At 38.0% G+C, this 16,512-nt stretch overlaps 1 protein-coding gene across 1 annotated transcript in view; it reads right to left on the reverse strand.

Annotated features, from left to right (window-relative positions):
- HMCN1 (hemicentin 1) overlaps positions 1 to 16,512 on the reverse strand; it is a gene marked incomplete at its 3' end in the record, with an annotated part of 484,864 nt that overhangs the window by 48,999 nt on the left and 419,353 nt on the right. The window contains 6 exon segments of the mRNA XM_081325521.1: positions 1,299 to 1,361; positions 4,907 to 5,144; positions 7,578 to 7,604; positions 7,606 to 7,700; positions 8,940 to 9,077; positions 10,002 to 10,151. Of these exon segments, the coding sequence (XP_081181647.1) occupies positions 1,299 to 1,361; positions 4,907 to 5,144; positions 7,578 to 7,604; positions 7,606 to 7,700; positions 8,940 to 9,077; positions 10,002 to 10,151 (711 nt within the window).

A 16,512-nucleotide genomic window follows, 5' to 3' on the forward strand; every position in this document is an offset into this window, starting at 1 on the left:
GCCAGAATAAGACTCAAGAAGAATGGATTTTCGACCATCTTATTGAAATCTGAAACAGAATGTATTTAAATGGATAAGATGTGTATGTTGAACACAAGACATTGTTATGAACTGAGATAAAGAAAAAAATTGGTCATTAAAATTTAGCAGTATAAATATTAATAGCTAATTTAAATATTGATTTGTGCATAAAGGTCATGTAAAGGTGAATAATGTAGACAAGCTAAAAACCTATTGTTGAAAGTAATAAATAGGTCTATATGGAATGTTAAAAACAAAATTTATCAGTTTAAGCAAGAGATAGCAGATACAAAGAGGAAGAGAGGAAGTATTAAATATTGAAATAAAAAGAAATTTTGATTACTAATTAAAAAACAATTGAAAATTAGCAAAAAAGGAAGGATATCATATTGTATCCTTAATTTGTTGACATAGAGGGTGAGAAGTTAAGTAAACGGGATGTGTATTTTGAATATTAGATTTTGTGAGGAATGGTGATAGATGAATTGGGAGTATACTAAAAATCTTGGGAATGATAAATATCAAATGTAAAATCTAAATGTTAGTGGAAATTAAAATTGAAAATCTATTAGGTCATTGGTTGTCTAAAAGATTGTATGTTAAAACAATCAGAATATGTGTAAACTAAAAACTATGTAAGAAAGTTATTTTCTATGTAATTGATAGGATATAACTTGTCTTTAAATCTACAAATAGTATATATGAAGGGGAAAAGAGAGAAAATGTTTATGGTAGCAATTTGAAATCTGTATAATGATATCTGTATGTAATTGAGTTACTACTACCCAGCCACCACGTTGCTTTTCAAATATGTAAATGTAATATCAGAAAATCAATAAAATTTGTAAAAAAAAGAAAAGAAAAGAAATAGCCAACCACCATCACTCTGAAATTCTACCCAGATTGAAGATGCTGTTTGAACTCACTAAAGATACTACCAAGTAGAAAGCAAGTCAATAAGGATAAAGAAACTTAAATTCAGTTTGATTTAAAAGAACATGCTATATGCTAACGCTGGGAGCTCAACATTCAGATGTGTTTTAAAAGCTAGTTTCAGCATTTCAGTTATAAGTGCCTTGGACAATGTTTGGATTTTTCCATCACTGAGAATAACCTTTTTCTGAATAAACATCTGTAAGGACATTTACACCAACAGTACTTTAGTATCTTTTTGTTTTGATTAGTGAAAGGGGAGAAAAGCAGTCCATGAAAGAGAAGGGAAAATTATTTGGTGTGCAGCAATTTCTGCAATGGTGAGGTTGCTGGGATCTTCTCACCTGAACAGTAGGGTCCAGAAGAATCCAAACTAAACCCGTGAGGGCATTGGTTGCTATGGTCTCCTGTGGGAAAAGTGAATGGTTAATCAGATTTACATAAGTTGTTACTGTTATCATCAAATATCTTTCAGAAGACAGTTACCTCAAGATGGAAGACCCTTTTTTGTTGTTCCTCAGGTAAAAAATAGAACTGATGTATGAAATGGCATGGAAATAGATTTTAGCTACAGCAATCATAATGATAAAACATTACTTGATAATGGAGCAATTGCACTGAAAAATGACAGGTTAAGATCTTTTATTAAACTGTTTAACTGCTATCTGTCAAGGTTACCATATATTGCACACAATTAGAATAATTAAACAGTGAAATTGCTTGTCTTTGGAAGAGGTGGGTGCTCCATCACCAGATGTTTTTAAGAAGAGATTGGACAACCATTTATCTGAAATGGTATAGAGTCTCCTGCTTGAGCAGGAGGTTGGACTGGAAAACCTCCACAGTCCCTTCTAATTCTGTTATTCTGCAAATTCTCCATTGAGGAGATGGTGGAATTTTTTTTCCATTATGGCAATCCTTAATAGACTTGCTGTGCATCTTAGTTGAAAATGTTTCTATTCAGAACTAAAATATTTACCCAAAAAGTACACGGTGTGTCTCTATGAATCACATTTTAAAAATTAAGTCCAAAATAACATTTCTATTGAAGGTGACCATAAGAAAAGAACATCACCCCCAAACAGCTGAACCTACCAGGGCAAATGTCATGTTTATAGGAGACATTCTGTCTTCATTAGTATTGAAAAAAAGGTAACTTTCAATCTTTTATGAAGATGCAAAAGGCCAGCATGAATTAAGGAAATTTATGCTGGCCAATGACTAATTCATGTTTGGTATCCATTGCTCAAATGTACCCAAAATTGCCAGGATGCATTAGGTCATAACTTCTCAAAGGATGGTTGTATCTTGAAAAAACTTTATTTTCAAAATAAGCAAAAGGTAAGATAGTAAGATACCCACTTCATGGATTACTGCCTTGTCGTGGAAAAGGGGCTTGCATAATTTAATGAAGCTATGACCTGTGCCGTGCAGGGCCACCCAAGATGGACAGGTCATAGCAGAGAGTTCTGACAAAACATGATCCACTGGAGAAGGAAATGGCAACCCACTCCAGTATCTTTGCCATGAAAACCCTATGGACAGTACCAAAAGGCAAAATGATATGACGCTGGAAGATGAGCCCCTCAGGTTGGAAGGTGTCCAATATGCTACTGGGGAAGAGCAGAGGGCTAGTACTAGTAGCACCAGAAAGAATGAAGCGACTGGGCCAAAGCCGAAAGGACGCTCAGCTGTGGATGTATCTGGTGGTGAAAGTCCGATGCTGTAAAGATTTTTTCTCCATAGGAACCTGGAATGTAAGATCGATGAATCAAGGAAAGCTGGATGTGGTCAAACAAGAGATGACAAGACTGAACATCGACATCTTAGGAATCAGCGAACTAAAATGGACAGGAATGGGTGAATTTAATTCAGATTACCATCAGTAATACTACTGTGGGGAAGAATCCCTCAGAAGAAATGGAGTAGCCTTTATAGTCAATAAAAGAGTTAGGAAAAGCAATACTGGGATACAATCTCCAAAATGACAGAATGATCTCAGTTCAAATCCAAGGCAAACCATTCAATATCACAGTAGTCCAAGTCTATGCCCCAAGCACCGGTGCTGAAGAGGATGAAATTGACTGGATCAAAATGGCAGGGACCTAACAGAGGCAGAAGAGATTAAGAAGAGGTGGCAAAATTACACAGAAGAACTATACAAGAATGAGCTTAACGTCCCTGATAACCATGATGAGGTGGTCACTGACCTCGAGCCAGACATCCTAGAATGTGAAGTGAAGTGGGCCTTAGAAAAACTGAGCAACAACAAAGCTAGTGGAGGTGACAGTATTCCAGCTGAGCTATTCAAAATCTTAAAAGACAATGCCAGCAAATTTGGAAAACTCAGCAGTGGCCACAGGATTGGAAAAGATCCGTTTATATTCCAATACCAAAGAAAGGCAGTGCCAAAGAATGTTCAAACTATCACACCGTTGCACTCATTTCACATGCTAGTAAAGTTATGCTTAAAATCCTACAAGCTAGATTCCAGCAGTATGTGGATCAAAAACTACTAAAAGTACAGGCAGGATTTCGAAGTGGCAGAGGAACTAGAGATCAAATTGCCAACATACGCTGGATCATGGAGAAAGCTAGGGAGTTCCAGAAAAACACCTACTTCTGCTTCATTGACCCTGCTAAAGCCTTTGATTGTGTTGATCACAACAAACTGTGGCAAGTTCTTAAAGAGATGGGCGTACCAGACCATCTTATTTGTCTCTTGAGAAACCTATATGTGGGTCAAGAAGCAACAGTGAGAACTGGACACGGAACAACTGATTGGTTCAAAATTGGGAAAGGAGTCTGGCAAGGCTGTATACTGTCGCCCTGCCTATTTAACTTATATGCAGAGCACATCATGAGAAAGGCAGGACTAGATGAATCAAAAGTTGGAATTAAGATTGCCGGGAGAAATATTAACAACCTAAGATATGCAGATGATACCACTCTAATGACAGAAAGTAAAGAAGAACTAAAGAGCCTCTTGTTGCGGGTGAAGAAGGAGAGTGCAAAAGTTGGGGTGAAACTAAACATTAAGAAAACCAAGATCATGGCATCCGGCCCTCTCAATTCCTGGCAAATAGATGGGGAAGAAATGGAGGTAGTGACAGATTTTATTTTCCTGGGCTCCAAGATCACTGCAGATGGGGTCTGTAGCCAAGAAATTAAAAGACACTTGGTCCTGGGGAGGAAAGCCATGGCAAATCTAGATAGCACACTAAAAAGCAGAGACATCACCCTGTCAACAAAAGGCTATGGTCTTCCCAGTTACAATGTATGGCAGTGAAAGTTGGACCATAAGAAAGGCTGAGCGCCAAAGAATTGAGGCCTTTGAACTATGGTGCTGGAGAAGACTCCTGCGAGTCACTTGGACTACAAGGCAATCAAAGCAGTCAGTTCTAGAGGAGATCAACCCTGACTTCTCTTTAGAAGGCCAGATCCTGAAGTTGAAACTCAAATACTTTGGCCACCTAATGAGAAGGAAGGACTCACTGGAGAAGAGCCTAATGCTGGGAAAGATTGAGGGCAATAGAAGAAGGGGACGACAGAGAATGAGGTGGCTGGATGGAGTCACTGAAGCAGTAGGCGTGAGCTTAAATGGACTCCAGAAGATGGTAGAGGACAGAAAGGCCTGGAGGAACATTGTCCATGGGGTCGCGATGGGTCGGACTCGACTTCGCAGCTAACAACAACAAAGATAGTAAAACTTTTATGAGTGCATGATTACTGTCAAAGATTTCTAAGTCTGTGTGCAACCATTATAAAGTCTTTTACTTGAATTGGTTTTTATTTAGTTAAATGTAGTTATATTAAGTTTTAGCATATTGATTGCCTCATTTTATTGGTTTTTTTTACTGACAGTTTTCACATAAGATCTGACCTAAATTGTTAAGAAGGAAAAGGATAAAACATATATTTTTGGTCTATGTACCATCCTCAAAATCCATACCTTTTGTAATGGAAGCACCAATTTTAAAAGTCAGAGATTCTTCATGTGGGCTATATTCTGTTTTAATAGAAGAGGCTTGAAGTGTTTCAACCAGGAAAGGCATTTTCCCACGATTTTGATTGTAAGTAATGGTATGGTTCCAGGTGTATGGTATACCAACACCATCTATGCTGAAAAGCCGAGTGGAGTAAGCATGAAGCTGACCAGGGCCTGTTTGAATGTAATCTTCTGTATAATCCTAAAATGAATATCACAGGTTCAAATTGAAGAAACTGCTAACAGAATTCTCTTTGTTCGGCATGCAAAAATTCACATTCATCTACAATTAAGGAAGGAATGCTATTTAAAAGTTCAAATGATACTTATGTAGATTTGTGGTTTAAATAATTTGGTCATATTGGTACTAATCCCAATTATTTGTTTTCCAGGGGAATGACATCAGTGTTTTATGCTTAGTACAGGAATTAATGGAAAAGCCAAACTTCCATGTTTACCTCTGACTTTTGGAATAAACTAGAAATGCACTTTAATGCACCAAGCTAAAAATTGGAGGCTGTGGGTTTTAGCCCTTCCTTGGGCACAAAGCTAGCTGGGTGACCTTGGGCCAATCACTCTCTCTCATTCTGAGTAAGCAGGCAAGGGCGAAAACACTTCTGAAAAAAAAACTTGCCAAGAAAACTGCAGGGACTAGTCCAGGTAGCCACCAAATTTGTCTACATATTTGAAAATATCCAGATTCCTTGTCCTGCAATAGAACATTGACAATATATACTAATCTACACTGGAAAGAAATTCAGCACTACCTTGAGGGAAATCAATACAAAGAAGAAAAATAAGGAACTTGAGTATTTTTTAAAAAAAGAAGAACTCTATCTGCTGCTTTTACACCCAAACCCCAAAACAATTCTCGAAGTATTTATTTATCCTTTCACAGTAGTCAGTGTCCTAGCAACGTAATATGTCACCAGTGATTTATATATTCACAGTGGTTAGTTCCTGTTGGGACAGTATCCTTGTGCTATCCCTACAGTATAAACCACATCCTCAGAAGACAGAAATATTCTTGGTTACGTGAGGAGTCAGATATCTCAGCACCTCTCTCTGCTGGAAATAAAGAAATATTGGTAGTTTAAAAAATTAAGAGCAGACTTGGAAGAAGCTTGAGGAAAGAGAATGGCAATAAAATAGGGCTTTTATAATCTGCCCAACAACTTTTGATTAATGTGGGATCTTCCCAAGGCTGGAAAGAGCCCAAGTAATTGAAGTAAATGAACATTTGATTCAGGAGGTTTCTATTTCTGTAGAAATAGGCATACTGCCTAGAGAGAAATATTGTACTAGATTTCGTTTCTGGTTTTTGAGACTTTAACACTACACTGTCATGTACTTATTTCTCTGTGCAAATTACAGAAGTGTACTTCAGGCTGTGTTCATGATTTTTAGAATGCATACATCAATATTTTTCATTACAATTTCTTTTTAAGTAAGTTATGTGTAGTATATTGTGAACTACAGAACTAGATAAGCTTCAACACTCAGTGTTTGGATTTTAATACTTACAGTAAAGTTAAAAACAATTCTGAATCCTCAAGCCACAATTGTGCAATACTACATAGACAGAAGGCATCACCATGGAAACCAGTTTGTTTTTAATTGCCAAAAAAAAGCAACCCTAGGAATGACTACTGCATCTTTCTCACACTCCGGAATTAGGGAGCGGATGCCAAGTGAGATGTCCCATCCCCCAAAAAAAGATTGATGGCAACAGAAGGAATGATCAAGTTTGCTATTCAAAGGAAGAGGTGGGGCTAAGGTATGAAAGCCCAAAGGGGTTCTGAGAGAGGAAGTTTTGAACCCACTACTCTACAGGTTCAGACTTTTGATATAGCACCTATTTTAGAATAATATCTAAAATAAAAGTTATGTGCATCAAAATCCATCCACGCATAACCTCTGAAACAACAGCCTTTTTCTCCAGATGTAATTTCATCATTAAAAAAGAAACAAAGTTCCAATGAAGGCATATCTTTAGAATGGAAGCAATCCACTATATGAAAGAATGCTTTTTATGCATTATATTCGTTAAATAATATTTATTAAATGCATTATTTGGCATTTCTAAAAACAATATTTTGTTGCCTGATCAATCCTTGGACAGTGCATTCAAGTACATTTTAGACAATTATCTTCGTGGGAATGTTTTACCATACTAGATCTTTGACAAGTTTCAAAAGTGCTAAAGAAGCCAAAAGTTCTTTCTTAAGTAGCAAGCAGAATAATGCTAATGAATAGTGGCCCTCAAAACAGTGCACAGCCTTCAGGGAACAAATGGTCCTGGACTGCACAAGCTTGCTGGAGACAGAAAAAGAAAAATGACTGCTTTAAAATAAATAAGAATTGCATGTAACACAGTCAGTTTCAATACTTACTATGGTACGGCAAAGTTAGGAGGAAAAAAATCAACAATATGGGGCAAAACCTAATAACATTCTGTTTTAGCAGGCCATGAAATTGTTCACTTGTTCCTACAATATCTCTTACACACACACACACACACACACACACACACATCAGACACCTTAATATGACATATGGTTGAATATGGTTGACTAATGTATATAGCAAAGAATGTCTTAATAATTTATAGCTATGATTGCAGTAATGGCTTGACTTTTACATTAACATCATCTGTTGATTGTGAGCTGTAGTACGTGGCCACTGATGACAACATCCAAGAGTAAAGAACCATCTGAATCCAAACCACGGGCAACATGAGTCATTTGTAGGAGCTCCCCTATAGATTTCAACAATAGTTCTGATGAATGAATGGAATTAACATGAGGTATATTTTCATAAGGCACCCTAACTGTGAAATGAATTGGTACGGACCATTTAGTCTAGAAATAAATGGCTGTAAAACTGCATTTCTTGAAATATGTATTTGCTAATGATTACAGAAAGGCATCTTCCCAAAAATACCAAAATCATATTTATGTAAGCATTAAAAAAATTAGAGGCACCTACTAATGTTTTTCTGCCCCAGGCCAATTTGCACAGATTTAACAATTTCCACTTTATTCTAATTGTTTCATACTTTTCATACTAGCTTGTAGATTCTTTTTTAAAACCATGAAGTAAAAGTTGCCCACATTTTATTGTACATTTCAGTATGCATATTTTAAAACATACTTTTTCTTAGTGTACAGATTTTGTATACATTTGCTGTATGGAAAGTACAAAGCAACATTTGGCTATCAAGGTGTTACTACCAGTGGGTTCATTCTGTAAGTTCACTTCTTTCTAGAATCAAATAGAATAGAATAGAGCTGGAAGGGACCTTGGAGGTCTTCTAGTCCAACCCCCTGCTCAAGCAGAAGAACCTATACCATTTCAGATAAGTGACTGTCTAGTCCTGTGGTGGGGACCTATGGCATGGGTGCCACAAGTGGCACACAGAGCCCTCTCTGTGGGCATGCACACTGTCAGCCCAGTCCTAGGCCTTCAGCTGGGTTTTATAAAACCTTTTCACTTTAGGCCTCTGGCCCTATGTGCAAAAAAAAAGGTTCAATCAATCTATCAATTTCAACTTTTCACAGGAAAAAAAATAGATCTCGCAAAGTTGGAATTGATTGATTGAACTTTTTAGTCCCACCCAGTCTACCATTACCACGGGAGACACGCCCACCCAATGGGCCATGCCCACCCAATGGGCCACACCCACCCAATGGGCCACGCCCACCCAGCACCCGACGATACATAAGTGGGTTTTAGGTTGCAGTTTGGGCACTCAGTCTCTAAAAGGTTCGCCATCACTGGTCTAGTCTCTTCTTAAAAACCTCCAGTGATGGAGTGCCCACAATTGCTGGGGGCAAGCAGTTGCATTGGTTAATTGTCCTCACTGTTAGGAACTTTCTCCTTAATTTCAGGTTGCTTCTCTCTTTGATCAGCTTGGTCAGAAATTAATTGTAAACACTTCTAAGAAAACGTTTTGGTTCTTGTGCAAAAGAAACATATGTATCTTATTTTTACTAACCAGTAGCAAATTCTACTTGTGTTTCCTGTTTGAAAACTGCACTGGTGAGTGAAAAACCATTCACAGCTTCTCCAATTTCCTTGGCTGTTATCCAATAAATAGGACTCAGAATAGAAACCAGCACTCTCATTACAGGACCTTGTGGGGAATAACATTATGATAAGTAAAGCATCTTTTTGATATTTGTATTTTTTGGAAAATATTTTTCTTAATCACTTCCTAGAAGCAACTGCCTCTCACACTTGGCTGACAAAACTTGAAGATCATGAATACTTTTTTTCTTTGTTCATGACTGCCATATATAATTTATGAGAAGGATAGAATAAATCAAAATTACAAAGAATGTATTGATATAAGCACAATGATCTCAATGTGTTTGCTTGCTTTCTGGTTTTCCCATACTGCTATTGAATGTCATGGCGGCCCTCTACCTAGACAGAATGCCATTTGAAACCAACACAGGCCCTCCAAAGTCTGAACTATCAATCAATCAATCAATCAATCAATCAGAATACAGTTGGAAGGGATCTTGGAGGTCTTCTAGTCCAAACCCCTGCTCAAGCAGGAGACTCTATACCATTTCAGACAAGTGAGTGATGAAGCACCCACAACTTCTGAAGGCAAGCTGTTCCACTGATTAATTGTTCTCACTGTTAGGATATTTCTCCTTAATTCCAGGTTGTGTCTCTCCTTGATTAGCTTCCATCCATTGTTTCTTGTCTTGCCTTCTGATGTTTTGGAAAATACATTGACCCCCTCTTCTTTGTGGCAGCCCCTCAAATACTGGAATACTGCTATCATGTCACCCCTAGTCCTTCTTTTCTCTAGACTAGCTTTACTCAGTTCTTGCAACTACTTTTGTGTTGTGCTTTTTCTAAATACTTCTATGCTCTTGGAAAAATAAGATGTGCTCTATACTTAATGAAATCTTGATGATATCCACTGTTATAGCCATGATAAACATAGACCTTTCATGTTGATTTATAATATTACTACTAAAACAAATGGTGTAAATCTGATCAGTCTAAATAAAATCTTAATGCATAAAAGGAACAGTTGTACCAAGATTCCAAGGGATATTTGTAATTTTGGCTTCTACACTTGTAATATCCTCATCTGGACCATCTATTACGATAGCATTCAGGAAAGTGATTCCAAACTCAACATCGTTAATATGTCCAATGATACTTCCTCTTGCATGTGAGGGTCCACCTGCAGGGAAAAGGAAAGGAAGGCCAAAGGAAGCAGTTTTCTCCAAAATACACTACTAAATTCTAGAAATCATTTTCTAATGATGGTTTAAAAAAAGCAATTGGACAAATTCATGGAGAGAACTGCTATCAGTGGTCAAGTAATAATGTCAAGAAGCAGTGTTTCTCAACCTTGGCAACTTTAGGATCTCTGGACATACACTTCAGCTGGCTGGGGAATTCTGGGAGTTGGTCCACAGATCTTAAAAGTTGCCAAGATTGAGAAACTCTGTGTTAGTCCATTTGGATTTCCCATCAGTATCATGAATGCTGGATTAGAGAAACATTTTTTTTACTGTACATCTTTTTATGTTTGATAATATGCCTGTCTGAGAAATCTCTTACACTGACATAAGGTATTTTTAAAAATTAAATAAAATATGGTTTTAGGTGTCAAGTTCTGGTGTGAGTCCACAGTGCTCTCTCTTTTAGCAAACCATACAATTAAATAGCACATTATCACACATAGAGGGATATCACAAGGTCCAAAGTCCTGTAGATGAAAAGCAACTCTTGTTTAACATTGCTTGCTAGTTCCAACATAACAAAATGTGGCAGGAAAGAAAGCAGAGTACTCCTAAAGGAATTCAGACAGGGTTTATGCCATTATTTGAGTAGGAAATTAGCCAAAACACCAAAGTATATTAATCATTCTGACAAGTAAAACCACATTGTGTTTTTTGCTGCATTTTAAGGAAAAAACATTCCAAATATTGGCCACAAAAAAGACATCTCTGTTTTTTCAAACCTCATCAGATTTTTGTAAATTTGTGTTATTTCAAATGAGGGGGATCAACAAGTAACTTCACTTGGATTACACAGCATTTTAAATAACTTTCTAACACTTTTTGTGTGGCTCTACTAAAAAGAAATAATAAGTAACATTTAGATTAATATGCAAAAGTTTGCCAGGAACTTTGAATATTTTCCAAATTCTTCTTTGAGTTTAGCTGAACATATTAACCTCAAAAATTGGTCCTTTAGTGAAGCAAAGAATAGCAGATCTGCAGTGAGAGAACTAATTCTAAAATTCACTATATCTCTGCTGTATTTATGAAAATAGAATATGCTAGTCCAAGTGCTTATAATACCAATAAATATCAAGGATCTGCTGCAGTATTAGAAGTCAGGTGCTCTAGTGTAAAACTCAGGCCATCTAACCTGTGGCTGATGGACTTCCAAACTCCTGTGTAGCTGTTAAAGGAGAAGCTACACTCATGGTGCAGTTCAAGGGTCTTGAGGGTCCATTGGACATCCTGGTTGTCGAGGGCCACTGCACAAGCCTCATTGGCCTAGATTGGTTTGATGCCTTGGGCATCCAAGTAACCGCCATTCACAAAACACTAGCAGCAGACCTGTCAGCAGTTTGCCAAGAGTTTGCTGATGTGTTCAGCCCAAACATTCCAGGTCTGTGCCCCTACTTCGATGATGTCCTCATAGTTGGGGAGTCAGAGGAGATTCTGGCTGAACGGCTCAAAGCCATCCTTCAGCGTTTCCACAAAGTGGGGCTGAAGCTTAAAAAAGAAAAGTGCAAGATCGGGGTAGATTCAACAGAATTCTTCAGGTTCCACATAGATGCCGCAGGCATTCATCCAGTGCATTCTAAGCTCAAAGCAATCCAGCAGGCTCCCAGTCCAAAGCTTCAGGCCTTTTTAGGACTTCTGAATTTTTATCATGCTTTCCTCCCACACAAGGCCACAGTGGCAGAGCCATTACACTGGCTCTTGGACAAACAGGCAAAGTGGCAGTGGACAAATGTCCATGAGAAAAGCTTCTCGGCAGTCAAATCACTACTGTCTTTGAACTCAGTACTCACCCATTTTCAGGAAAAGCTGCCTATCTGCATCACTTGTGATGCATCACCATACGGGGTAGGAGCCGTGTTGAGTCATTTGATGGCTGACGGGAGCCAAGCTCCCATCGCTTATTACTCTAGGCCACTGTCTTCAGTGGAATGCAATTACATGCAAATAGACAAGGAGGCACTGGCCATAGTGGCCAGTGTTAAGAAGTTTCACGATTACTTGTATGGCCACCACTTCACGGTCTTCACGGACCACAAGTTACTTCTAGGGTTATTTACTACAAACAAACAGACACCTCAGATCTTATCCCCTCAAATGTTGAGGTGGTCTATTTTCCTCTCTGCTTATAATTACAGTCTGGTTCACAAACCGAGCAAAGAAATGGGCCATGCAGATGGCCTCAGGAGGCTTCCCCTGTCACTTTTGGAGCCAGATCCTGCTCCGGCCACTTGCAACCTGGCTATCCAGGATTTGCTGTAGTCTCCCCTTCAGGCTGGGGATGTAGCTGCGGAAACAGCCACTGAGGGACTTCCAGCTGATGTCAGTTGAGATAGACTCGAGGAATTGTTTCTCTCTTTCCCCAGGTCCGAATTCTACCAGCTGGTGGGTCCGAATGAACTGAATGCCACCCTGTAGAGGTGGCCCCCAACGGGCGAAGTCTGAGGACTGTGACTAGGCCAGGGGTCAGCAACCTGAAACAGTGAAAGAGCCACTCGGAATCGGTTCCCTCACAAAAGGAAAAACTGGGAGCCGCAAAAAATGTGTGCGCATGCGCATACATGCGTGCATGCACAGAACAGGGTTTGACTGAAGAGTGGAGCCAAGGCGAGATATGCACCTACCCTGCATATTTGAATTGATTGGTTGAACTTTTTTAGTCCCACTTTTTTCTTTTTTGGACTACACATAGCAGAGGACTGGGAGCCACAAGAGATGGCTGAAAGAGCCGCATGCGGCTCCGGAGCCACAGGTTGCAGACCTGTGGACTAGGTGGTAGCCAGATCGCTGGTCCCAACAGAGCCCCTGGAACTGGCAGGAAGGCAGACCATACTTTGCGTTCCGCCATTAGCAGCTGTTTGGCAGAAGCAGAAGAATGGCAATTGAAAGAGCAATCAGCTGGTCTGGGTGAGAATTTTCCTTTCACTCTCCCTACAAGCCAAGATCTTTAGCAGAAAGCACCCTTCCAGCCCTTGAAAGTGAAGCCCTTACTATTAGGGAGCGGGGTGGAAGTTTTTTCTTTCATCCCCTCCCTCCAGAATTAGAAGGGGTGGTTTAACCTTCTGGCTAAGTGAAAACTACACCTTGTTACAAGGCTGTCTGTGGCACAAAAGTTTGGGAAGCTTTTGTTTTGATAGAACTGGGTGTTTTTTGCTGAAAGCCATCACATCTTCTATTTTTCCCTTTTCTTTCTGCTCTTTTTACTTTTATTTTTACTTATATTTTTTAAAACTTTTAAAATCAAAAGTGATAAATATATCCCTTTCATCTCTCTAGGCAAAAAGGGTGGGGATAGACAGTTACTGCCATCTACTGGCAAAACTGGAAAACTACATCCACCTTTCCTCTACAGAGTTATCTATGCCTGAAACTTGGCTGTTTGCCCAGACATTCCTTTGAAGGTCCTGGAGACTTTGTTCCAGAAAAATAGACTCCCTGCTCTTTATTTTTTTTTGGCCTGTCTGGTGTGTTTCTACCTTTCTCAAGATAGATTATTGCCTAAACAAATTGGACTCCCTTGGATTATAAATATAGAGAAGCTTGGAATTCTTATTATTGGTTTTTTGAATATAATTTCCTGGATTACAATTTTGACAATTTTACTCAGTTTACTACATTTTACTCATCCTTAGTACCTACTTTTACCATTTTTTCAGCTTTATTTTTTGTTTTTTTTTTGTCTTCTATTTTTTCCCTGTACTCTTTTGTGTGCCTTTTCCATCTTTTTTTCTTTTTTTTCCTTTTTCCTTTTCCTTTTCTCACTTTTATGCTTTTTGGGGTAACTTTTTTCCCCCTACTATTTTTCCAGATACCTCCTATTTTGCTCCTTTTACTTTTGCTGGGTGCCTCTTTTTTTGCTTTTTCTTTTCTTTTTTTGCTTTTTCTTTTCTTTTCTTTTCTTTTTTTCTTTTCTTTCTTTTTTTTTGCTCCCCTTCCATTTTTTTGGAGGGGGGGATCATTATTTTTGTGGATTTTCATATATTTTTACTATTTTTACTATTTTACTATTTTGATGGTTCTCCTCTCCTAACCATTAGGAGTTTATTGGATTACAAAATCTGTCTATTGGGCAAAGACACCATACGACTTGAAGACAAAGATGAGTACTTCTAACTTATCGAAACTTGGAAAAAAAGGCTCTTCTGCCCCTGCTTCAACCTCTGCAAGCCCAGTCTACCACAAACCAATTACTACAATGTTACAACAGGAGAAGACCGATACCCAACAGAAGGACACCCAAGCAATTTTCCAAGCAATCCAGGATGCTAACGCTGCCCAGTTTGCTACAGCAACTAAAAATCATGAAGAGTTGAACAGTGATTTAGACAAAATGAATCAAACAATTATTAATATAGACTCCCAAATGGAAGAATTCAAAAAGGCAATTGCAGAAAATCAACAAAGAATCCAAAAAATGGAACACAAGTCAACGGAGGTGGACCAGAAACTGGAAGACCTGAAAGATGAAAAACAAAAACTGATGCAAATTAATGGAGAACTGGAAGACTCTTTGGCTGTTATAGAAATGGAGCAAGCATCATACTTTTTAAGATTTCAAAATATACAGGAAGATAAGGAAGAGGATCCTTTAGAACCTATGACAGAGTTGCTGGCAGATGCACTCAGATTTGGGAAGTCACAAATGGCAGGGGAAATAGACCAGGTATATCGTGTTAACTCCAACTATGCTAGAAGAAATAAGGTGCCCAGAGAAGTGCATGTCAGATTTTTAAAAAGAGCTACAAGAGATGAGATCCTGAGAAAAGTGAGAGATGAACCACTGAAATACAAAGAAAAAGAAATTGTGGTTCTCAAGCAAATCCCTAGAAGGATAAGAGAGGATCGAAGAGACTACCACTTTTTAACTAAGAAACTTGTTGAAAAAGGAGTGAACTTCAGATGGTTGATTCCAGAAGGGATTTTAATCTACTGGGATATGAAAAGATACAGACTGGATACACCACTTAAAGCATTGGAGTTCTTTGATAGCCACAGAGCCTTTCTAGAGAGAGATGACTCGGAACCCAAGAAACAAGATGAAGCGCAAGTGGAAAGTGAGACCGATCAAAGAGTAAGAGAAGAAACCAAAGAAACTAAAACTACATACTCTTATCCAGAAGAGGGCGCAAGACCAAGAGATCAGAGACAGATAAGATTGACTAGAAGATTAAGACCTAGATATAATTGAAAAAGATGGAGGAAATTGGGATTTTATCAATAAACTCCTCCTCCAAAAGGAGGAAAATTTTTATACTTTGTCTTATAATTTGTCTTCAAGAAACCCATATTAAGAGGCAACATATCAAAATTTTAGAACAACCAAAAATCGGCAAACTTTACTTTGCAGCATCATCTCAAAAGAGAAGAGGAGTAGCTTTTTATATCAAAGAAAAGATGATGCCTAAACAAATTTATGCAGATGATGGGAGAATTTTAATGGTTGAAATCATGATGGACCAAAAGCAGATATTAATGATTGGAATATATGCACCTAATGACAAACAAGAACAATTTTATCTTGAATTATATAAGGAAATATTAGACTTAAACTACCAAAACTTTTGCATAATGGGAGACTTTAATGCAATAGTGGATGGAACTTTGGACTATAAAAGTGCTAAAAAAGGATGGAAAGGAAGAAATTTACTACCTAAAGTGTTTTCAAAAATGATAGAAGAATGTAGTATCTTAGATATATGGTGAGAGAAAAACCCAGAGAAACTACAATATACATTTTACTCAAGCAGACACAAATCATGGTCAAGAATTGACATGATATGGATATCGTTGGACTTGAAACTGATGATCCAAGAGGTGGAAATTGAAACCAATGACTGGGCAGACCACAATCCAATAAAAATGATATAGAAAGGAATTAAGAAGAAACCTAGATGGTCTCTAAATACATCGATAATGAAGTACAAAGAATTCCTGCAACTAGCAATAAAGGAAATGGAATTTTTCTTTAAAATAAACAAGAAGGAAGAAACATCACTTCAAAATGTTTGGGACACTGCCAAAGCATATTTTAGAGGCCTGGCCATAACTTATACGACTAAGAAGAACAAAGAAAAGAAACAACTACAATTAAAGCTGAGGGAAGAACTTAGAAAACTAGAATTAGAATTACAAATAGATCCAGATAAAGTAATACTCAAGAAACCAATGGAAATAATAAAGCACAAATTAAACTTAGCTGAGATGGAATTAATGGCTCAACAGATTAAACAGGTCAAACAGAACTTTTTTGAAAACACTAACAAGCCGGGAAGATGGTTAGCATATAGATTAAGAAAGGAA

The sequence above is a fragment of the Vipera berus genome, assembly GCF_964194415.1.
Source record: "Vipera berus genome assembly, chromosome: 3".
Taxonomy (NCBI): domain Eukaryota; kingdom Metazoa; phylum Chordata; class Lepidosauria; order Squamata; family Viperidae; genus Vipera; species Vipera berus.